The sequence below is a fragment of the Haemorhous mexicanus genome, chromosome 3 (genome assembly GCF_027477595.1).
Source record: "Haemorhous mexicanus isolate bHaeMex1 chromosome 3, bHaeMex1.pri, whole genome shotgun sequence".
Classification (NCBI taxonomy): Eukaryota; Metazoa; Chordata; class Aves; order Passeriformes; family Fringillidae; genus Haemorhous; species Haemorhous mexicanus.
Genome location: NC_082343.1, coordinates 102,533,275 through 102,556,638, shown reverse-complemented (window position 1 = coordinate 102,556,638; position 23,364 = coordinate 102,533,275). Strand labels below are relative to the sequence as shown.

The 23,364-nt window shown below is 36.7% G+C and overlaps 1 protein-coding gene across 2 annotated transcripts in view; it reads left to right on the top strand.

Moving 5' to 3' along the window:
- KIDINS220 (kinase D interacting substrate 220) overlaps positions 1–23,364 on the top strand; it is a 76,174-nt gene that overhangs the window by 13,932 nt on the left and 38,878 nt on the right. For both annotated transcript variants that reach the window (XM_059842845.1, XM_059842844.1), the window contains exons 5-21: positions 1,024–1,122; positions 2,069–2,170; positions 2,607–2,705; positions 3,607–3,804; positions 5,660–5,758; positions 8,091–8,189; positions 8,849–8,947; positions 9,908–10,085; positions 10,622–10,786; positions 12,151–12,330; positions 12,680–12,845; positions 13,711–13,862; positions 16,222–16,511; positions 20,926–21,066; positions 21,698–21,941; positions 22,109–22,197; positions 23,163–23,307. In XM_059842845.1, the coding sequence (XP_059698828.1) occupies positions 1,024–1,122; positions 2,069–2,170; positions 2,607–2,705; positions 3,607–3,804; positions 5,660–5,758; positions 8,091–8,189; positions 8,849–8,947; positions 9,908–10,085; positions 10,622–10,786; positions 12,151–12,330; positions 12,680–12,845; positions 13,711–13,862; positions 16,222–16,511; positions 20,926–21,066; positions 21,698–21,941; positions 22,109–22,197; positions 23,163–23,307 (2,545 nt within the window). The remainder of the gene's footprint in view (positions 1–1,023; positions 1,123–2,068; positions 2,171–2,606; positions 2,706–3,606; positions 3,805–5,659; positions 5,759–8,090; positions 8,190–8,848; positions 8,948–9,907; positions 10,086–10,621; positions 10,787–12,150; positions 12,331–12,679; positions 12,846–13,710; positions 13,863–16,221; positions 16,512–20,925; positions 21,067–21,697; positions 21,942–22,108; positions 22,198–23,162; positions 23,308–23,364) is intronic.

Here is a 23,364-nt window from a genome sequence, read left to right as displayed (position 1 = left end):
TCTGTATTTACTTTCACTCTGGACAGCCATGATTGCTCATACAGCAGTCCTTGTTTTTGGTCTCCTAACACTTGCTTTCATTCATCTTGCCAAATTTTTATATGGGAAAGTGGGCACTACAGTCCAGCCCATCTAAAGAGTTACAAAAGCTGCTGACATGAGTCTACAGTTAGATGGCCCTGAAGAGCTATAAACTGTTCCCATTGATAGAAGATGGAATTAAGTACCTGCAAGGCCTAATTTTGTTCTGCTTAAGTTAAAATGTGGAAAACCACTAGGCGTGAGTTCAAGTGCTTCCTGTAAGTGGAGTTCCACTCTGTCTGAAAGCTGAGGCGTCTTCACTAACCAAGATTTTTTTGTTTAACATTAAGCACATTCACATGACCAAGTGCTTGATTTCTAGACCTCTGCCAGTCAGAGGGATCTCTCACATCTCCAAAAGTGTATTATAAAGAAATAAATCAAAACTGTGCTTACAGTTACTGGTGGTATACTGTTATTTTTAAATTATATTTGTTTACCTGACCTGTCAAATGCCTTAGGCAGTGAAACCTCATTGTCTCCTAGCTTACAAACTTAAATGAACACACCAGTGTAGTTTGAAATGAATTGCTCTTATTACTCCCTGCTACAGAAATCAAAAGTACATTTTCCATGTTAACTGATTTGGAATCTAGACTTTGTTTTAAGATATTGATGTGTTTCTTCTTGTTTTTTTTTGTTTTTTTTTTTTTTTAATGCAGTGGTTGGATTTGTATGCATTTGAAATCTGAATATAGTGTTCAGCAACATTAAGAACATGATGTTTTCCCAAGTTTTGCATATAACAGGAAATTAGTACTTCCATACAGGAGCTTATTATTTATTCTGAATAAATAGGATTACAATATTTTGTGGTCAGTCCTTACTATATTTTGAATTTGCAGAATAGTCTTAGGACAAATAAAAAATGAAATAAAAGTCATTAGTTATATTTCTTAAGTATTTTTCAGTTTTTACAATTCTTTGAATCGTGTTTGCTAGGGAGGATGGACTGCCCTGATGTGGGCATCATACAAAGGCCGTACTGAAGTGGCTAAACTGCTCCTTGAGAAAGGAGCAAATCCAAACATCACAGGCATGGTAAGTTTTAGTCTTAAACATCTCCTTCTCCCAAGTGTTTGAAGTCTTGAATTGTATGCTCATCTTATTATCTTGATCAAACATTCTACATTTTTTGCTGTGTGATATTTTTTACTCTACTTCATAAAGGGCTTGCTCTAATAATCTGTGTGATTGCCACTGGCTTTTTTAAGAATTTTGATTTTTTTTAAATTGAAGCAAATGGGTGAGTAGCTCATACTGAGATTCAAATTATCAGGAGAGGAAATCATAGAAAAGATAAGTAGTGAATCTGATGTTACTTGTATCACAACTGTCATTTTTCTGCAGCTGTAGAAGTTAATGGAGTAACTAATGTGTGCAATGTAGAAACCATAATTTGCTTTAATTGTTTCATGTTAGTTTAGATTATATGAACATATACCATTCATGTTGGAGAATAAAAAAACCCTGAGATTTTGAGATTTAGCTCATTTGTAAGCGTTTTCTACAAAAGTGTAGGCACTGAACAGTTTGTTTATGCTAGCAGTTCTCTGCTGTTTGAGGCAAGGAACAATGAAGAAAAGCCCCAGTGGCCAGAGCAACCTTTGTGATGGTTGATTTTCTCAGGTTTATATATGCAGTGTCTGTGTGCATGGCACAGCTCCTCTGCAGTCCTGATTACTCAGGGTTATTACTCAGCTGTCTGTTGCTTCCTTTCTACCTTACAACTGTTCTTAGTAAGACAAGGATGTGAATTTACAAACCTTGTTTAAAGAGTTATAAATCAAAACTGGTTCAAAACAGTGGACATCTTCCTAGATATCATCTAGGTGATGTACTAGATAACAATTATTGGTAATGCAGTTGGATTTATTTCTGTATATTCATTCTTCTATGGGTTTGACTTCTCTTGAGACTTGTTTTGTTGATGTAAAATAATTAAAATGCATAAGGCTATAATTATTTGTTTGTTTTTAATTCTAAGCAATACAGTGTTTATCCAATCATTTGGGCAGCAGGACGTGGCCACTCCGATATAGTCCATCTCTTACTGCAGCATGGAGCTAAAGTGAACTGCTCTGACAAAGTAAGTTATACCTGTATCACATTTAATTTCTGTAATGTTTGATTAATTTCTTGTGAAAGGAAATCTATGAGTTCTTTATTAGAAAAACACTTGCTGTTATAGTTTACCCATGAGATTAGAATTAGCATGCTAGAGTAAGTTGTTATGCTTGAAAGAGGTTTTTGCATAGTATGCTCAAGATGGTTGTGAACATATTTCTATTTTCAGAGCTATTGGAAACCTTGCTATCCTAGGTTGTATAGAAAAATAATTCTTACAGCTATCTACAAAAGAAAAATTGGAGTGGCTTTTAAAATGCTTGTGTTGATTCACAAGACCAAATCATATTTTTTGTAAAAACTAAAGCAATGAAGTATAGGATAAATACTAATACTAGATTGTATGAGATACTAAATACAGAAAGCAATATGATAAAATGATGTGAATGTTTTTTCAGTATGGAACCACCCCACTGGTTTGGGCAGCAAGGAAAGGTCATTTGGAGTGTGTGAAATACCTGCTGCAGATGGGAGCTGATGTTGACCAAGAAGGAGCTGTAAGTAACTGCATTTTCCAGTGATAAGTACATCTGTGTGTCCTATTTGGGTGTTTTTGTAAAACAAATACCAAGAAATACATGAGACAAGATGAAATGTTGGCGTTAGGGTGTTCTGCTTTTCAGCTATTTGCTGACTGCATGTGAGTTACTGAAATTTCTTAGTGCCTTTTAATGATGTAACTAGGGAGTTGTATTGACAGTGCAGGCACCAGTATAAGTGTAAATTTTAATGACTATAAATTAATTTAGGTAATTGTTATCTGAAGATTAATGCTATCAGAATTCATTCAGTGTCCATGCCTGATACATCAAATATCCTGTTCCTCAGTGCCATTTGAAAAGTAAATCAAACACAAATCATCTTTTGAAAATAATAATGTTAACTGCAACTTTTCAAAAATTGAATTTTTTCAGAAGTTTCAGCTGCATATTGTTTTTATATATAACAGATTACATTTAAATTGCTTGTCAAAACAAAAACAAAGTCCACTTAAAGTTACGTGTAAGATTGGGAATACTTTTTTGGTATTCATATGATTATTTCTGAAGTTCTTAAAAAAATCCTCTTTGTGAACAGTATTGGTAGACCTGGGTGCTCTGATAATACTGCGTTCCCATATGACAAGAAAATTATTTTATCCTATATGTGGAATTCAGGAGATAGAATAAACTGATCTGAGCTTTACTTTTTGCATTTGAAGTGTGTACTATTGCTCTTAGTTTATTTCTTTGTTTTTAAAAAGCATGGTTTTTGGTGCACTTTAAAACACAGAACTGAAGTAGCATTTGAATGATGAAGAGTGTGATGTCAGTGAGTGTTCTCTTCTTATTTGAACTGCTGATATATTGATGGTTGCTATATCCACCGTACAATAAAATCTTTTGGTTTTATTTAAAGAATTCTATGACTGCACTTATTGTAGCAGTGAAGGGTGGCTATACTGACTCAGTAAAAGAAATACTGAAAAGGAACCCAAATGTGAACCTAACAGATAAAGATGGAAATACAGCTTTGATGATTGCATCAAAGGAGGGACATACTGAAATTGTGCAGGATCTTCTTGATGCTGGAACTTATGTGAACATTCCTGACAGAGTGAGTCAATTTTCATCATAATTGTAATTTTATAAATATATAATTTATGTTTAAATACCAGTGTATGCAGATTTGTAAATATGTGATTTTTCTGGCTTTCTAATTTTTCTGCCATCTAGGGGTGTTTTTGTGTATTGCTCTTTTACAAGTACATTAAGTGCTAAATGTTGCTATGTGAAGGTAAAGGGTAAATTGCTGAAACTGCTCTTTTTCTTTGAGATGCTTGAATTGAGAACATAGGACATCTGACATATCTGTAATGTAAGATTAATTCTGAACTAATCTGTAGGTTTGGGGTGGGGTAGTGCTGCTAAAACTGTAAACCATAGATTCTGTAAAAAAGAATGAATTCAGCACGTACCTTTATCTTTTACAATAAAAATTTTTGCTAGAAAACTTGCATATATGAGAGGAAGACTTCAGCTCTGGGTTAAGAGATGTAAATGTAACACTGTGTACCTGACCCATAAGTGCATTTCTCAGTAGAGATGTGACATGAACAGTGCCCACAGTGTGAATCTGCTTGCTGACAGTTCAGGTTACTTACACAGGTGCTTTGGACTGTCTGCAGTGCCCTCTTGGCATGGAGGTGTTTCTGAAGTGTCAGAGAGGTCAAGCACTGCAGCCTTGAAGCTGTAGTTGGTTAGATACCTGAACTTAGATGTCTCTGTCAAGGTCAGTGACTTAGTTCAGAGAGGTAATATGTTTTTTGACATATTTGACACTGCATAAATTGGATTGCTTGGGGTTGCAGAGAATAGAGGAAAGCTTTATAATATTTGCCTCATAAATTTAAAATAATTTTGGATGCATTTTCCTGTATTTCAAGTGTCAGTGCATTTCTTAGGTGGCAGTGTACTGAGCTACAGTCGTGTCACAACAAATTTGACCTCAGGCACGTAGCAAAGCAAACTTGAAATGTTTAAGAAAATACATTGCAATCCTCTTAGCAACTCTTTTGCCACAATGTTCTACAACGATCTGCATTTCTGTGCTTTCAGGAGGGAGAAATTACAGCTTTCAGCACAGCTGACTGCATTCCAAAAATACACTCTTAGTTTCAGATGCTAGAGTAGGTTTTGATAAAGAAAATTTCTTGGTTTTCAGCCAAGTGTGTAATGACTGATTGATGGGGCATTTCCTACTGCTGAGTTCTCTGAGTTCCACGCCTGTGATTTTGCTATGCTTTTATTTATTTTTCCTGTTTCATCCTAAAAGGAGTAATAGGCAGTTTCAGGAGTATAAGGTAATTTCTGAAATTCTGGCATGTCCTTAAGTGTGTTAAAATCAGAAGCCTTAAGCACAACTGTAACTTTGTCTTATGTTTATACAACTTCATTTACCCCACCAATTTATTCTTTTTTTTTATCTGAGATGAAATCAGCCTTTTGCTTTTTTCTTTATGATAGCATAGTGTATGTAAACAAGATAAATGTATTTAAAATTCTTGATGAGCTTTTGTCAGCTGTGAAACATCTCAAAGGGATTGACAATATTCTTGTTTGGTTGTAAGTAGGTTATTACTCTGAGTGCTTGGTCTTCCTGATTGGCTTTTTTCATATTTATTATTAATTTATGCTGGATGTTTTTAGTATAGTGGTTTAAGCTATATGTATTTATGGAGTGTTTATTTTCCTGAACAACTGAAAAAAAAAGTCAAGATTTTTTTCTATTAAATAACCATTTTTTCAGAGATAGTTCTGTTTTCTGTATCTTTCTTTTTTAAAATGAGTGGAGATTTCTTAATGTGAATAGACATAGTGCATATTTGGAAGCTATAATTCATTCTCTGTTGCATTTCTTGTTGGTAAATGATGTTAATTCATGTTCAATATTCTTTCACATTTTTTTTTAGAGTGGAGATACAGTGTTGATTGGGGCTGTTAGAGGTGGTCACGTTGAAATTGTGAGGGCCCTGCTCCATAAATATGCTGATATAGATATCAGAGGTCAGGTAAGTACAACAGTGTAAATGTTAGAGTACTTCTTAAATAGGATGTGAATCTTTATACCAAACAATTATACTGTATTCCTGAAAGCAGGGCATTAAAGTTTGCACTGTCTACTCTGTAGGAAATTCAAATTGCATCAAACAGTAAGATACATCATGTTGCTGTGCAGGTTTTAAGATATAAGATACATGTAATTGTAATGGCCTGTTAAGCACAGTTTTTCACTTAATTGTATAATGGTTGAAAAGCAAAAGATGTAAGCTGAACTTCATCTGCACTACTGAACAGATTTAGAATAATGACATACTTTAAAAGATACTTAATATAATGATTTTAGTCATATTTTAAATAGAATATCCGTGAAATGTGATGCATCAGAGATTATATCTGTTGTCAGAGCAAATCTGTTACTGTGCTTGGTTGATTCTGGTCTCCACCAATTTTCTGTGTTGCTTCCTGTTAAACACTGTTAGTGATTTCTGTGTTTTCTACCTACCTCTTCTTTCTTTTTTGTCCTTTGATTAAGGTATTAGTTTTACTCTTCTACTGGAAGCTCTCTCATTCAGCATGGGACTTGTGTTTGTTACATTCAACTTGTTTTCTTTTGCTTGAAGCTATTCAAATCACTCTGCTTTGTTGGCACATGGGTTCTGCCAAGTTGGTACACAAAACAAACTAGTCACTGAGAGCTGTAAAGGTTCAGTGCCTGCTGCTGCTGCAGAGCGTCTCTGAGAAGCCAACAAGTTTTTATTCTCAAGAAAAAGTAGCATTTGAATCTCTTCCTCTAACCTGACCTTGGCAACCCGTGTATCTCAGCTTCTGGCTGTGACCTGGGTTTGAAAATCTGAAGCTTTTCAACATCTTGCTGTGACTGAAGCAATACAGAAACAGCAGGAGGATGCAATGTCTTTGGTAGCAGGGAGGCTTGTGACTTCCGGCAGCATGAGGCTGCTTGAGTGGCAATTTGCAGTGGTTGATCTAGAGAGCACTTCTGTGGCCTTACAGGAGGCACAGCAGGAATCAGTACCATCAGAGCAATATTTTGGCTCCTCACTTCACATCATAGTTTAGGACCAGCAGTATCAAAATTGGAGATGAGTGCTACTTCCCTGCTGGGATCAACTTCCCTGCTGTTTAGCACTGCAGCCAGCACCTGCCTGCTGGCCTGTTCTGGGCAGATGTGTTGACTGCCCAAATTTGTGACGTTTCAGAAATATAGCTGAGTCTTGATCAGCCTTCCAGCAATGGTGTTCCTTGCTTCCTTCCTCATTCATTCATATGGTCACTAGCTGGTGGGTACCTTCAGCAGATAAAACATGACTGAAAGGCCATTGAGAGTGGGTGTTAGGGCAGATGAGGGCTCAGGCAGTGTTTTCCTCAGCCCTTCTGGGAGGGGGAAGGACCCAGCTGGGAGCACCTGGCTATGTAGCTGATGTACAGTTCAGGCTGATGTCTTGGAAGCCAGCTCACTGAAGGACAAAAATGAAACTCAAGTGATTGGAGAAGAAAGAAATCTTAGTGACTGGGCTTCTTAAACTGTTGAGAAAGGCTTTAAACTCAGTTTGCTGTGAGGCCCATGAGTGGAAGAGAGAGAGCTGCAAATGAAAGAAGTAGGCAAGGTAGAAGGCAGCAAGGGACACTTTGATATTCGTGCTTAGAAGCAGGTGTGTGTTCAGAGGCTATTCTTAAATGTCTCTACACAAATATGCATCAAACAGAAAGAGTCATGGTGCAGTCACTAGGCTACAGAAAGATTGTGAAAGTCTTCCCATATATGAAAGCTTTCTGGGTAGCACACATCCACACATCACTGGGAGGAAAAGAAGACGACAGAAGCAGATTTGTGGCTATGAACCTTCCCCCAGGTGTACTGATGAAATGTCTGGTTGATCAGTGTTCTGGTACTTTGTGTTGCCTGTCTTGTCCATCTACTTTTACAGCTTCCCAGCTTCCATGACCTCTGAAAAAATGTTGGTTTATTTCATTAGGTAATTTGTATATTTAGGTTAGAACTGAATACTTACATGTAGTTTCAGAAACTTTTCCAAGACAGGTTAAATCTGCTTGGATTGTTAAAGCTCTTAATATATTTCACAAAGGTTTTCAAAATAGATTTATATTCCCTAGCCAAATTTGCATCCTCCCCTCTAAATTCTTCTGTTATGCCAACTAGATTTGTTGACCTTTCCCTTTGCCTTCAGCTGTGCTAAAACTTGCTGTATGATATGCAGTTTTCAATATATAGTGGTTGTACTTTAAATACTTTTTTTGAAATTAATCCAGCTAAATCCAATGAAAGTACTGTTAGTGTTTAATACTATTTTTTTTTTTTAGGATAATAAAACTGCTTTATATTGGGCAGTTGAGAAAGGAAATGCTACAATGGTGAGGGATATCTTGCAATGCAACCCTGATACTGAGACATGTACCAAGGTAACAGAATTTTAATTGAATTGCTTTCTTTAATATGTTCTTTTCTCAGCTCTTGTGTAAAGATCCTACCAAATTCAGTTTTTGTGAAGTGTTGGTACCTTGAACACTGTTAATTATTTTTTTCATGAAATAAGTCTTCTCAGCAGTAGTAATATTCCCTCTGTTGATAAATATGATTTGCTGTTAAATAGCAAACAGAGATAGCAGGGAGCATGTGGATTCTTTACCTCAGCATCATTGACATGACCAGCAATAAGAAGTAAAGAGCAAGTACTACTGGAAACTGAGGAAAGAGGTTTCTGATATTACTAGGCATGAATTCAGGCATGTGCAGCAGTAAGGAAAAAAATAAGAGAACTAGTTGCCACAGCGTTGAAGTATTTTCAGATATCTTATATTACATCTGAATTTTGTCTTTCTCTATTTGACACTGTTATTGACAGAAATGTATTTTGATCTTTGATTCTTATTAATCTAGTACTGGGTCTGGGATGCTTTTTTACAGAAATAGGTGCTAAGGTGTTGTTGCTTGCACAGTAGCACATTTATTTTTAATTATCTTAAATTTTTTAGTTTTAATTTGTTACCCAATCACTATTTCTTTTTCTTGGTTTTGGCTGTATGGAGATCTTTATATTAGTCCTACTTTTCCATTTTAGGATGGAGAGACACCACTTATAAAGGCAACCAAGATGAGAAATATTGAAATAGTAGAGCTTCTTCTGGATAAAGGAGCTAAGGTCTCTGCTGTAGACAAGGTAAAGAATATTTGTTTGTTTACTTTAGTATATTTAATCATTTTAGTTTTGCAGCAGGATTTTGGAGAGAGCTGTTGAGGCTAATACAGAAGGAGAGCTTCTCATATGGTTAATAATTAAATAGACAGTAAGACTTAAATGCTTAGTCTCCCATATGTTTAATAATTAAATAGAAAGGAACACTTAAGTGTAAATTTGTTTCCACCATTAGTATATTGTTAGGTTTTGGTTTGTTTTGTATTAGGGTGCTCTTAATTACTTGAAAAGAAAATCCATGCAAGGAATAAAACTTTCATAGATAAAACAGCTAATTCTTAGTATACTTGAAGAAGAGCATAGAGAATGGTTGTCATTTTTCACTAATGTTAGTTTTTGATTAATAGACATTAAACTAAAGAATGCCAAGGACAAATACAGCTGGTTATTGCTGTCTTGTTATGCATTACGTGCTTTGACTGCAAACCTCTTAAATACAGGAACATTTATTTGGTGCTTTTTAAATCTCTTATTTAGGGTGAGTAAGTAATTGTATTGACTTGATGCAATAAGAAAGTTTCCCCCAAAAACTGGGAAGTTTTTGGGGAAGTCTGAGCAGACATTGAAACAATTCTAACAAGCACTATCTCTTGTTCCAAACAAGTCCCTGAGTTTGCCTGTAGACATTTGTTTCTACACAGAGACTGCAGTTTTCATGAACTTTAAGATATTTATAAACATTTAAAAAAGAAGGCAGTGTCTGAGGTTTAGCATTCTAAGAACTGCTTTTTCACATGTCTTCTCTGAAACATTTGTAATGCTTTTTCAAGGGGAAAAATGCTTTCTGTAAGGCACTGATGGTTTTGAAAGTGCCCTAAGATTTATTTCAAGGAAATAATTCTTCTAAAACAGTGTTGAACATATAGTCTGTCTGTAGTCGTAGGAATTCCTGTTAGATATTACAAGCTTTTCACTTAATTGCAGAAAGGAGATACTCCACTTCACATTGCTATTCGTGGAAGAAGCCGTAAACTTGCTGAATTACTCCTAAGAAATCCAAAAGATGGTCGATTGCTTTATCGACCCAACAAGACAGGGGAAACCCCTTACAATATTGACTGTAGCCACCAGAAGAGTATTTTAACACAGATATTTGGTGCCAGTAAGTATAAGTTTTTTTTTTTTTTTAAATCACTCATATATTGACAATCCAGTTTATTCAAGTATGTATTGAAAGGTGACTACAGATTTTTTTAATGTTTTAATGTTGCACCTAACAGGAAGGCTTAAAAATAATCAATTGGGAAAAAACCCATCACTCTAAAAGCCTGACAGAGGTAAAATAACCTTTTATTTTGACTTTAGGTGTTAGATACTATGTGACTTCTGTTGATCGCTTTGTTTTTATTTGGATCTTGCTTGTGTGGGAATTACTTTCTTTGACTTCCTGTGGTTTGGGGTCTTGAATCTTGTAGTAGGCTTTAATAGTTGTGATAATTATGTATCATTTGTGTGGATAGTTTAAAATTGCTTTGAGCAATCCTGCTTTGAACAGGAATGTACAAAGAACAAGAGCTGTTATAGGGCAGGAGTATATATACAAATATGGGTGAACGTGTCATGACTTTATGTATGAAAATTGTTCTACTGGAGAGCTTTCTTAGAGCAAAGTTGTGTAGCACAGTGTTTGTGTTGCAGGACACTTGTCTCCCACCGAATCTGATGGTGACATGCTGGGCTATGATCTGTACAGCAGTGCTTTGGCTGATATTCTGAGTGAACCAACCATGCAGCCACCCATCTGTGTAGGCTTGTATGCACAGTGGGGAAGTGGAAAATCTTTCCTGCTTAAGAAACTGGAAGGTAAAAGCTTGATTTAGTCTTTTCAGTACTTACAATCTATCTATGAAAAGCATCACATGGGAGTTAGTAGTTTTTGTGAGGGTTGTTGGTCCATGTAATGTTCTATCTGGTCTCTGTTTCTATGAAGAAAGGATTTAAATTTTACTATGATCAGTTCATCCATAGATTGCTTTGTTCATTTATATAATGTCAAGTCAGTCTTTAAGTGCTTTTGTCTATTTTCCTGTGAGTTTCCTACAGCGGTGAATCTACCCTTAAGGTACTGCAAAAATTCTGACTGCCAAAATATGCCTTGCTGGGCCTGTTTGTTTGTCAGATCAGGTTCAGACATCTTCTGCTGCAGTATTTATTTACTGTGCATCCTATATATCTTTTTCTTTTTAATGCTTAAGAATAATTATCAGGCTATTAATATTTTATTCTCTGTAGTGTATGTTCCTTGCATCTAGTTTTCTTCCCCTTTCCTGTTTCTTAATTTGAGTTTTTTGAACTTTCTGAAATGACAGAGGAAGGCAAATGCAGCATATGAAATGAATCAATATTATTCCTGATGGAAATAGGCATCTTATTTAGTTTTAGCATTTTCTTATAAAGGCTGTTTTTCTGAGATGTTTCAGTATAATTCAAAATCATTCCACCAATCTTGGTGTTTCTTACTTTCTGTGATTTCTCTGTCAGCCAAAATGGGATTTCTGCATTCATTTTTTTCACCTCCTGTTCCATGTCAGCAAACAAAAAGCACAAAAAAGCATATTGACTGTGATATTTGTTGCTGATGAGCTCTTACATTTCTAAAGCACTTTCTCAGTGTTTTCTTCCTGTTCCTCATTCCTGTTTTTATTCTGGATTGTGTATCTATTATTTCTTATTCAGTAGAACCAAAATAAGTTCCTTCAGGAATTCCTGTTTCAGAAAATAAGAATCCACAAACAGAAATAATACTACAGCTTTCACATTGTACTCTTATATCTGACTATTTGAGGAGTACAGTCCATCTTTCAGTGATTGAGATTTTGGGGCTTGGGTGGGGTTTTTTGATAGATATGGTGGGTTTATTTTTCTCAGAGTCATAAAATATGTTTTATGCTTTTGCAGGAGGATTGCATGACTTTTAATATGCTTTCAGAAGTAGAAAATCTGCAGCAAGGAATCTGAATGTTGTGTATTTAAATATTTTCATTCATTGCATGGGTGAAAACTTAAGGTTTTGTACTGATGTTTGAAGAAGAATTCAAGCATCATTGGTTTTTTTTTTGGATCAATAATTGAGATTACTTATACAGGCTGCTGAAAAAGTTCTTTTCAAAAATGATCTGTTCTTTAGTGACTTCCTATGTTAACTGGTCTTTGTGTTTTTGTTTTAGATGAAATGAAGACTTTTGCAGGACAGCAGATTGAACCTCTGTTTCAGTTCTCCTGGCTTGTTGTATTCCTCACACTCTTGCTGTGTGGAGGTTTGGGTTTATTGCTTGCTTTCACTGTGGATGCAAAGCTTGGAATAGCAGTGTCACTCAGCTTATTAGCTGTTCTCTACATTTTCTTTAGTAAGTCTTGTATGGAATTCATGAATGTTTTTATCTGTTTTTGGGATTAAATATTGCTTTGTAGATATGCTTTGCCATTCAGAAAAAATACTAAATGGTTTTGTAGACAATAAGAACCCTTTGGACCTTTTGTTTTGCAGGTAATTTGTGAGAGGGCATTCTTGAGAACAAAGAAGGATTTGTTTATTAATTTCATTGTGTTATTCTTACCATTCTCATTTTTAGCCTAACTGCTAAAAGTTCATTACTTTTTTTACAGAACTCCATACTTTATCTGTTCAAACTTCATGATTTTTTCAGCTGTCAGTGATGACTAAATTAAAACTGTAACATCTTTTTAATATTTTAGCTGTAATTTACTTTGGTGGCCGGAGAGAAGGGGAGAGATGGAACTGGGCCTGGGTGTTAAGTACAAGGTTGGCAAGACATGTTGGATATTTAGAGCTGCTTCTCAAACTCATGTTTGTGAACCCACCAGAACTACCAGAGCAAACCACTAAAGCTTTACCTGTCAGGTTAGTTATTTCATTTATTTACTCTTGAATAAATCAGTCAAGCTCACTCTGATACTTCTCAAACTGTGTGTTTAATGTGCACATTTAGCCTCATAGGAAAATTTATTGAGATTCCTGTTAGAAAAACAGTAGCTCTAGAAGATCATCAACTTTTCAGTGTGAAGAAAGTTTTTCTTGAGAACATTACTATCTGCCAAAGTTGATGGAAGTGCTTTTTAGAATTAGGGGTTTTGGCTGTTGTACTAAGGAAAATTCATAAAATAGGAATTTATGTATGTTGTGTGTTATCTATGTTTAGTGCTTGTTCCACTGATTACTTTTGTTAAGGTTTGGGGGTTTTTTTCTTCCCTGTAAGTAGATCATCAGACTGTTCAAACCTTCTATTTTACCTGAAAATAAGAAAATTTATGCTGTGTGTTTGAAAATTTAATTTACTTCTATTGCTTAAAGACTTCTATTTTATCCTCATGGTGCTTTTATGTCATCTTGTGTTCCTGTATTTTTTCTAATCCTCTACAAATATTTGAAAATATTTTCCATTTTGAAAATATTTTTCAATATTATGGTTTGGCATCATAAATATATTTTCATGTTTTTACTGTCGTCTGAGGTACTCTAAGTGATGTGACAAATTTTATCTTTTAAAGAAATCAAGTTTTAGAATAGGGAGTGGGGCAAAGAAGACGTTGATAAGTGGGGAAGTAGTTAAATTCCATGTAGATTTTAAAAAAATTTAAGTGTTTTACATTTTGTACCACTTAAAAAAACTTTGTAACTACAGAGAAGCAGCAAAACTTTTGTTTTAGTTGCCAGAAAATATTTAAATTTTTCTGAAGTATACAAAATAAATGCTTTTCTCTTTCAGATTTTTGTTTACAGACTACAATAGACTGTCCAGTGTAGGTGGAGAGACTTCACTGGCTGAGATGATTGCTACCCTCTCTGATGCATGTGAAAGGGAATTTGGTTTCCTAGCAACAAGGCTATTTCGAGTTTTCAAGACAGAAGACACACAAGGTTTTTTTGTTTTTTTTTTTTTTTTTTACCTGAGTGACATTTCCAATTATTCCATTTCAGTGCACTGTTACCAGGGCTTCTGTTTTTTGCATTATAAGCTCTTTTTAGAAATTGTTGTAGCCATGCAGAAATTCATAGAGAAGGGGGAACTCTTTGTTTGGAAGAGAAAAAATGCCCCGTTTTATTAGCTAATCTTGATTTTATTAATATAATAAAGGAATATCTCCTGTGAAGTACAGTTTTCAGAAATGTCAGTGGAAATGTATATTTATATTACATCCTTATAGATGCGGCACATTTCCATAGCAATTAAGTCAATGTGTCTGAGTCAGATAAAGGGAAATGTATGTTTTTGTGTATTGCTATGAGAGGTTTGTTTAGTTTATTAGATTTTGATTTAGAGCTTTTATGAGTGACCACTGTTTATTCTTGTAAATAATAAATGTGTAGAACATGTTGGTCCAATCCTATAAATTGCTGTGATTAGTACTAGTAAGGTGGGATGAAATGTACTTCTTGATTCTACCAGCTTTTTCATTCTGTTTCATCTGTAGGTTTCTAGAAAAAGAAATTCACAGAGTAGGGGATGATATTGTGAAGAAGGAGTACTAGAGCTTAACTTGCAATTAATTGAGGATTTATTTGTACTTTTAAGTTTAGTATGTGTCAGTTACTTCTCATTTCTTTTTGTCCACAAATTGAGGAATCTGTTACCTCTCACCAAGTGAAATGTTTGGACTCTTCTGTCCTGCAGAGGCTGGAAAAAACACACTATGTTTGCTATGTTCAGCTGTGTGCTGAACACAACTTACTCCTCATTGTTCTTTTTGAAATTCACCAAGTGTTCTTTATGAAAGAGATGTGTGGATTTTTTCAGCCTTTTCTTCCATGTTAGGTTCTGCAGTTCCTCTTCTTAATCTCAGTGAAACAGCTTTCATGATGCTGTAATTTCTCCTGAAGGTGTCTTGGGAATGGCAGTGTAGTGCTGGCTTCTTGTGATTATTTGCTGTAATCATCTTTTCCCTTTCATTTGTAATCTTAACATTCAGTTGTATTCTTTGCTCTGTTGCCTTCCTGTGCTCTGTCTAAATATCTAATTGATTTTTTAAAATTTATTTTATCTATTTGATGATTTTGCACACGCTCTCCTTTTCTTGAGTTGTTTACAGGTCTAGGGTCATAGTTTTATTACCACTAGATGTTCATAGAAATTCCATAGAGGCTTATTTTTAGCCTTCTGTATCTTAATTTTTGTTATGCCTGTAAACTTGCAGACATGCCTCTTTCAATTGTCATGACATTGTTCATGATATTTAAGTGTGTCTCTAATCCAGTTCTGTCTCTTTCTAGTAAGAGGATGCTTACATTTCTACCTAAATCTAGAACTGAATCTAATTATATCTGAGCTGTTCCCCTTCGTTTCTTGCCTCTCACTTCTGTCATTATGCATTTCGCTTGCTTTGTCCTACAGCACAATCCTGTGAGTCATTTATGTCAGCAATGTGAAAAACCTTTGTAGCTCATGCCTTGGTATAGAGAATAATATGGGCCACATATAAACCTTGAGTATTCTTTCTACTTAGCAAAGTAAAAATTTGGTTTTCCCCCTGCAGTTCAAATACTGATGTTTAGCTGTCATAATTTTGCTTCAGATCATTGCTATTATGTTCTTTGTTATCAACAAATGTGTCCAGAAGATTGTAATCTTCTAGATGTACCACTGGATCTGTACAGGTCCTAAAGGCGGAGACTGCTGCTTTGGAAAATGCTATTTCTTAGGTCACTGATTTAGCTGTGCCAAGCTCCAACTGCAATATTTGCTTCTTTCTTATCAGTCCACTTGAAGTCAGGAGCTCTGTACTCTCCTCTGGGGCCCTTGTGAGCTGTCCAAAGCATATTTGCTGCAGTTTTCCCATTTGTGTGTGTTTTAGCATGCAAGAAAGGATGGCCTCAGGCTGCATGGTACCATTACTATTAGATTATTTAAGTACCAGGTTCCAGTTTAAAACTGAGTAGTTCCTGTACTGTTGTCCTACAATTTATTTACATAAATACACTTTACAAAGAGATGCCACGAAAGGGGTGATAGCACTGATGCAAAATTGTCATTTCTATCCGGTGTGGATTTCTCGAAATGATGGAAATAAACTGAAGATTAAAGGAATATCTCTGCTTCTTAATTTCCAAGAATTTTGGCAAGTAATAGATTTTTTTCTCCACAGGTTTGTGACTAGGTGGTAACACTGCAGTAAGCTTTTGTGCCAGTTAGTGTTTTATGAAAAATATGCAAGTTAATAGATTTTTCACTCACCTGTCATTACATTGTACATTAATTCTAACAGCAATACCTGTTTCCTAGGTAAAAAGAAATGGAAGAAAACTTGCTGCCTCCCATCCTTTGTGATTTTCCTGTTCATCTTGTCTTGCGTTGTTTCTGCGATCGCCCTGTTGGCAATTTTTAATGTGGAGTCAGCCAACATGACAGTGAACGTTATTCTCATAACCGTGACCTGTATTGTTGGCTTGGCCTTTTTCTTGAATTGCCGCACATGGTGGCAGGTGATGGACTCGGTTTTGAATTCTCAGAGAAAACGTCTTCACAGTGCTGCCTCCAAGCTTCACAAGCTGAAAAGCGAGGGCTTCATGAAGGTGAGTGTTTGTATGAATTGGCCCTTAAAAGGAATGAAACCAACCCCCAAACATGGAGCATTATTAAACTGGGGCACCATTAACTTAATCAGGCTAAGTGTCACAACAGGAGAATGAGACTTGATGAGTTTTTACTGAATGGAACACTTCTGTGCCAGTGGCAATTGTGCTTAGTATATGAGATCTACCTGCTTAATCATGACTTTTAAATTTGGGTTTTCAGTTTTCTAATTTTATTTTTGCTGGGAAGAAAGTACTTGGAAAACAATTCTCAATTACCATTATTTTGTAAAAGCTTACTTTAGATCATAAAATGAGAAAGAATAACTTTGAGAATATTCTAAAGGTGTAAAAACAAGCCTGACTTTGTCAGTCTGCAAGACCTCTTTGCTAAGAAAGGGATTGTAGCACTGAGAGAACATTACAAAACACTGAAAGAACATAACAAACCATTTAATGAAAAATGGTAGGAAATACTATTGTTTTGCTGTCTTGTATCTATAAACTGATAAGTGTACTGTCAGGCTGTCATCAGATATGCTATATGCTCCTCTTTGAAAGTAAAATGTAGCATCGTGATTTTTAACTTTGTAGATTACAGCCAATGTATAAAAATCTGTTGTACAAATATTTTTCATACAATTATAGAATAGTTTGACTTGAAAGGGACCTTTTAAAGGTCAGCCAGTGCAACCTGACCTTGAATATTTCAAAGGATGGGCATCCACAACTTCTCTGGGCAATCTGTATTAGTGTTTTACCACCTCATTTTAAACAAACTTCTTTCTTGTATCTAACCTAAATTGACTGTCCTTCTGTTTTTAAAACCAATCTCCCTTGTCCTCTTGCAAAAGGCCTGCCGAAAAGATTGTCCTCATACTACTTACAGGCCTCTTAGGTTATAGAAAGCCACAGTAAACATCTCCCCAGAATCTCGTCTTCTTCAGGCTGAATAATTCCAATTCTCTCAGCCTTTCAAGACAGCAGAGGTGCTCCATCCCTTTAATCATCTTTGTGGCCTCCTCTGGACTTGTCCCAATACATTGGTGTCATTCCTGTGCTGAGGAGTACAGAGCTGGATGCAGGACTGCAGGTAGGGTCTCAGTAGAGTGGAGCAGAGGGACAGAATCCCTCCCACACTGTTGGGGAAGATGAAACAAGAAAGCCTTACAAATATGATTGCCTGGCAAAAGATTTTGAGAATATAGAAACTATAAGTGAGATTGAAATGAAAGCAAGCTTTGACATCCCTTAGTTACTGAACAACGGGAAAACAATGGTGTGGCCGGCTGAAGGTAATCCCCTTTTGATGAAACAATACCCTCTGCAAGCAGGCAGGTCCAAGGGTCAGAGCAGACCCTGCCAGCTTGGCAGAAGGGGTCTGAAGAGTAGTTTTTTGGGTTTAAAATGTAGCACAATATGGTAATGTAGTGACTCTTATAGGCTGTATGTAAATGCTATAGGATTTGTATGCTGTACTAGATTGGTTAGTGAGAATCAGAATATTCAACACAGAAGATGATATATTGTATTGTAACGGGAACTTCGCTCTCTTATGCTCTTGCTTTTGCTCTTGTTCTCTTGCTTTTACTCTTGCGCTCTTACTTTTCTATGCTCTTAGCTCTTGCCTTTTTACGTTATTACCCTCTCATCTTTTCTCACGGGCCTGCTCCGAGCTGCAGCTGGCAGCTCCCAGCAGGGCCCTGTACCCACGCCCTTTGCAATAAACCGCAAGTTCCACGACTTGGCTTCAGAGATCTCTCGTCTCTATCTGTCCCGACTGTGCTACCTCCAGTCTCGCCTACACCACACCTGCTGCCCACACTGCTTTGGTTGCAGCCCAGAACACGTTTTGGCTTTCTGGGCTGCAAGGGCACCTAGCTGGGCCATGTCTAGCCTCTCACCCACAGCTTCCCCCAAGTCTTGGCAGAGCTCCTCTACAACTGTTCATCCCGCAGCCTGGAATGATACCAGGGATACAGGTGCAGGGCCTTGCTCTTGGCCTTGTTGAACATCATGAACCCCCTTCTTGAGCTTGTCCACGTCCCTCTGGATGGCATCCTGTCCCTCAGGTATGTCAACTGCACCACTTATCTTGCTGTCATCCACAAACTTGCTGAGAACGCACTTGATCCCTTCATTCATGTCATTGATGCTGATATTAAATAACACTGGTCCCAGTGTGGATCTCTGGGGGAAAGCACTTGTCGCTGGTGTCCATTGGGACACTGAGCCATTGACCCTTTGTTATTTTTTTTTGCACTTCTTGACAAGTTCAGCTCCAGCTGTGCCTTGGCCTTCCTTACCACATCCCCTCACAACCAGACTGTGTCCTTGTACTCTTCCTAGCATACCTGTGCTTGCTTCCACTGCCTGTGCATTTATGTCTTGGCCTTTGGTTTGACTGAGTAGCAGGTCTCTACTCAGTGCAGCCAGCTTTTAGTCTACCTTGCCAGTTTTCTTGTACCTGGAGATTACAGGCTTTTGTGTTCCATGGAAAGCATCCTTAAAAGATCTGCCAGCTGTGTTGTCCTTGTAGTCAGTTTTCCAGGGGGTCTGTTGACTAGCTCTTTGAAGAGCCAAAAGTTTGCTTTCCTAAAATGCAGTGTGCTGATTTTACTCATTACCTGACCCATATCCCTCAGGATATGGAAACTCCAGCAGTGTGTGATGACTGCAGCCCAGGATGCAGCTCCAAGCTTGACGTCCCCAATTAGCTCCCTTACATTAGTGACCATCAGGTCTCGTGTTGTTCCCCTTCTGCTAGAGGGCTTGTCTATTACCTAGCTGAATTCCACCAATCTCTTGGATTGCTGACAGCTCATGGGGCTACATTTTCAGATGTTTGGGTCATCTAAGTTCCCCAGGACAATGCAAGTCCACAAGCATGATGCCTCCTGTAGCTGGCACACAAAGCCTTTGTCAATAGGCCCCCCTTGATCAGGCCTGTTACAGACACAAACTGCAAGGTGTCATTAATTGGTCTGGTCCTCACAAATTTTTATGCACTGACTCCACCAGTTTGTGGCTGCTTCTCAGAGGCATCTTTTTGTGATCTCTCCATCTCTTGATGTAGAGGTCAGCCTCTACTCCCCTCCTTCCTCTCCTGTCCCATTTGAACAGCCTGCAGCCATCAATAGTTGCACTCTAGTCATGGGATTCATCCACCAAGTTTCTGGAATGGCAGCTAAGTCACAGCTTTCTGGCAGCACAGTGGCTTCCAGCTCCTCCTCTCAGTTGCCCAGTCTGTGTGCAATAAGGTGGAGGCACCTCAGCCGGGCTGTCAGCTGTGTCACCTTCTTAGAGGAGCACCCTTTAATTCCTTTGAAGTATTTTAGTGGTGTTTCCCTGTTAGATTCTGTTACCTCAGGAGTTCCTGGCTGATCTCCATAAGACTTCCAAGTATGCTTCAGTGTGGCCAGCTCATCTCAGATGAGGGCCCTCACTAGCCCTGCATCCCTTTAACCTTGGTGTGTCATACCACGGTTTGTTGTGGGCAAGCCTGATTTATCCCACTCCCTCTTGTTTAAAGCTATGTCAGTTAACCCTGCTGGCTCCTGGTCAAAGGCTCTCTTTGCCTTTTGAGAAAGGTGAATCCCATTTGATGCCAGCATGCCTAGTGCCATGTTTTTGCAGACTGGAGGCCTGATTGTGTCTTGGTACTGTGTTTCTTGACAGTTTGTTGAGTGGTATTTATCTGACATAACTAGCCTTTAGGAGTTAGGTTCACCCTTTGCCATCAAATGAGAGAAGAAGATATTTCAGGAGAGTTGTTAATCTCATGTTTTATGTCATCTTATTGTGCACATTCTAGTGAATCTACTGGTTAAGAGGTAAGATTTTAATGTCTACTGGTTAGCTGCTGAAGTTAGGAAAGGCAAATTCCTCCTTTGTTTCTATGTTATGGTTGGTTGTTATATGTGTAACAATGTTGAAAAGCTTAACAAATCTTCAGACTGCATATCTTGAATAGCAATGACTGAGTATTAGAGTAATAGCATAATGTGCTTGGCTGGAAGGCAGATAGAAAATTTTGCTGTACATTTTATGCAGAGTAATGTTTGAGGACTAGCTGAAGCTACAAATGCTCTTTTATTTACTTCTGAAATAATGCTTAACTGCATAATTATTATTTTCTTAAATAACATTGTAATGGATTTTAAATAAGGAGAGTTTGTTATATCAAAGCGGATTATATGTTTCTGCTGTTCATTTTTGTTCAAATAGGAAATTAATAGGTTGGAAGTGACATTTTAGGACTTTTCACTTTAAGTATTTGTAAATTTATTCTTGTAATCTTACTGAAGTATTTTTGGGACAAATAGCAATCTGCAAAAGGAAATATATGTATTTTTTATCAGTTTTAAATATTATAGACATGTCTTTTCCTTCTTTTTTTTTTTTATTTTTTTAGGTTTTGAAATGTGAAGTGGAACTGATGGCCAAAATGGCAAAAACCATTGACAGCTTCACTCAGAATCAGACAAGGCTTGTTGTAATTATAGATGGACTCGATGCTTGTGAACAGGACAAGGTTTTACAGATGCTTGATACTGTGAGTTGGATCATTGTATAAAGATAACCTCTGGATTTTGTATGTTCTCGTCCACAGATGAGTTCAGATACATATAGTTATTGTGTGTTTTCTGTAGAAAAAAATGTCAATGTTGTGTTAATTAATATTTGTGTACATTGGCGTGACTATAATGGGTTAAAAGTTGAAAATTAAATTGTATGTTAGTACTTTTGAGAAGGTTTGAAACCATCAGATATAAACTATGGAAAATAATTATTCTGTTGAAACAAGCTTAAAATGTTTGGAGTGTTTTTCATATTTTTACCATTGAAGTACATTAGATGAAAAATACTTAAATGCTAAATATTTAGCATTTAAGTATTTAGTAATGTTCCAGTGGGGAACTGGAACATTACTGCATGATACATCCTTGGTGATGATTTCCACTGTAAATTCTGCTGTTGAATTGTTGAGTGTGCTTATTTCTAGCTGTGGATAAGTTCCTAATGTTAGATATCTCATATAAAAGAAGCTGACATGTCCATTCATCTCTTGGCTTCTCAGGTTTATTCCTGAACAGAATGAATGTAAGCTGTTGAGCCAAATGCTCAAGTGATCTGCAGCTACAGTTAGTTGTTACTAACAAGGTTTACTCTCTGTTTCCTTACAGGTGCGAGTATTGTTTTCAAAAGGCCCATTCATTGCGATTTTTGCAAGTGACCCACACATTATTATAAAGGCAATTAACCAGAATCTCAACAGTGTTCTACGGGATTCAAACATAAATGGCCATGATTACATGCGAAATATTGTCCACTTGCCTGTTTTTCTGAACAGCCGAGGGCTTAGTAATGCAAAAAAACTGATGGTAGCTTCAACAACCAACGGGGATATTCCTTATGCAGATAATGCAGGTAAGGTTCTGCAGGAGGGTGATATGAGCGTTACAAAACCAATGATCCAAAATCTGTGTTTTGGAAGAAATTTTTTAAATAATTGACAGATCATTAGTATTATTTTTAAAGGTCAGTCAAATGTATATGACTAGAGAAGATGCCTACCTTTGTTTTTCTTTCCACAGGATTGCATGAAGAGGTTGACAGGAGAGTTTCTCAGAACAGTCTTGGAGACATGACCAAGCTTGGTAGCAAAACTGCTCTCAACAGGCGGGTGAGAAGGATTTTTAGTCTAAATAGAGATACTGGTAAAACCTTTTTTTCTTTTCTGCTTTTTTTTCTTTGACATTTTCAATAATATCAACTTGGAAGACTTATCAAACCATTCTTATTAATTTTTTATAAATGATCCATGTAAGAAAAGTCCATTCTTACAGCAGTAGACTGATGCTCTATCAAAGAGGAAAAAGTTTGCTTGCTCACCAAAGTATTCATTTCCACAAAAAATTGAATACAGCTCTCTGTGAATGCTGAAATGATACAGCAGATCTGGAAGAAGCTATGGTCTGTGTGTATATTTTGGATTTTTTTTGTGTAAGCCTGACATCAGTTGTTGCTGGATGTTGCAACAAGAGACAGTAACTGAGTTAATCAAAGCAATAATAAGTACGAGACTTGTACTGCAATATCTACCATGTTCTTTTCCTGCTTTCTGTTCTTTCATATTTACATAAAATCACAAACTGGTTGAATTAAAGGTATCTAGAAAGTTGTGAAAAGCAACAGAAACTGAGGATGCTGAAGTTTTTGAGCTGCCATTGGTAGAGACTTTGGGAGTTTTGTAGTGGAGGACCTTGATGGCCACTTGAATTTTTACATGTAGTTAATAAATCGATCATATTAACTCACTAGAGAGACAGTAGGAAGCAATGATAGAAATGCTGAAAGCAGTAATCTTTTTAGAAAATACTTTGCTTTGTCACTCTATTTTGCCCTCTCAGAATTGATGTAGAAGTAAAATGTGTAACTCTTACCGCTTCTTGGCTTCCATGGAAATAATGTTCAGCTTTTACACAGGTAAATCAGAATTAAATTCTTGTATGTTTGATATTACCTGTCAGCTTCACAGACTTACTCACAAAGGCTCTAACTTGATTGTCAAGTAAAACTGAAGTATTTGAAATACATAAAAGCTTTTGATACTAATCAGTATTCCTTGGGTTTTTGTTTCATTATCAGGATACTTATCGAAGGCGCCAGATGCAGAGGACCATTACCCGCCAAATGTCATTTGATTTGACCAAGCTGTTGGTTACAGAGGATTGGTTCAGTGATATCAGCCCTCAGACCATGAGGAGGTTGCTAAATATTGTTTCAGTGACTGGTAAGCGGGACATGCTGGTGTGCAGTAAACAGGATTGTGTTTTGGCTGCTTGTAGTT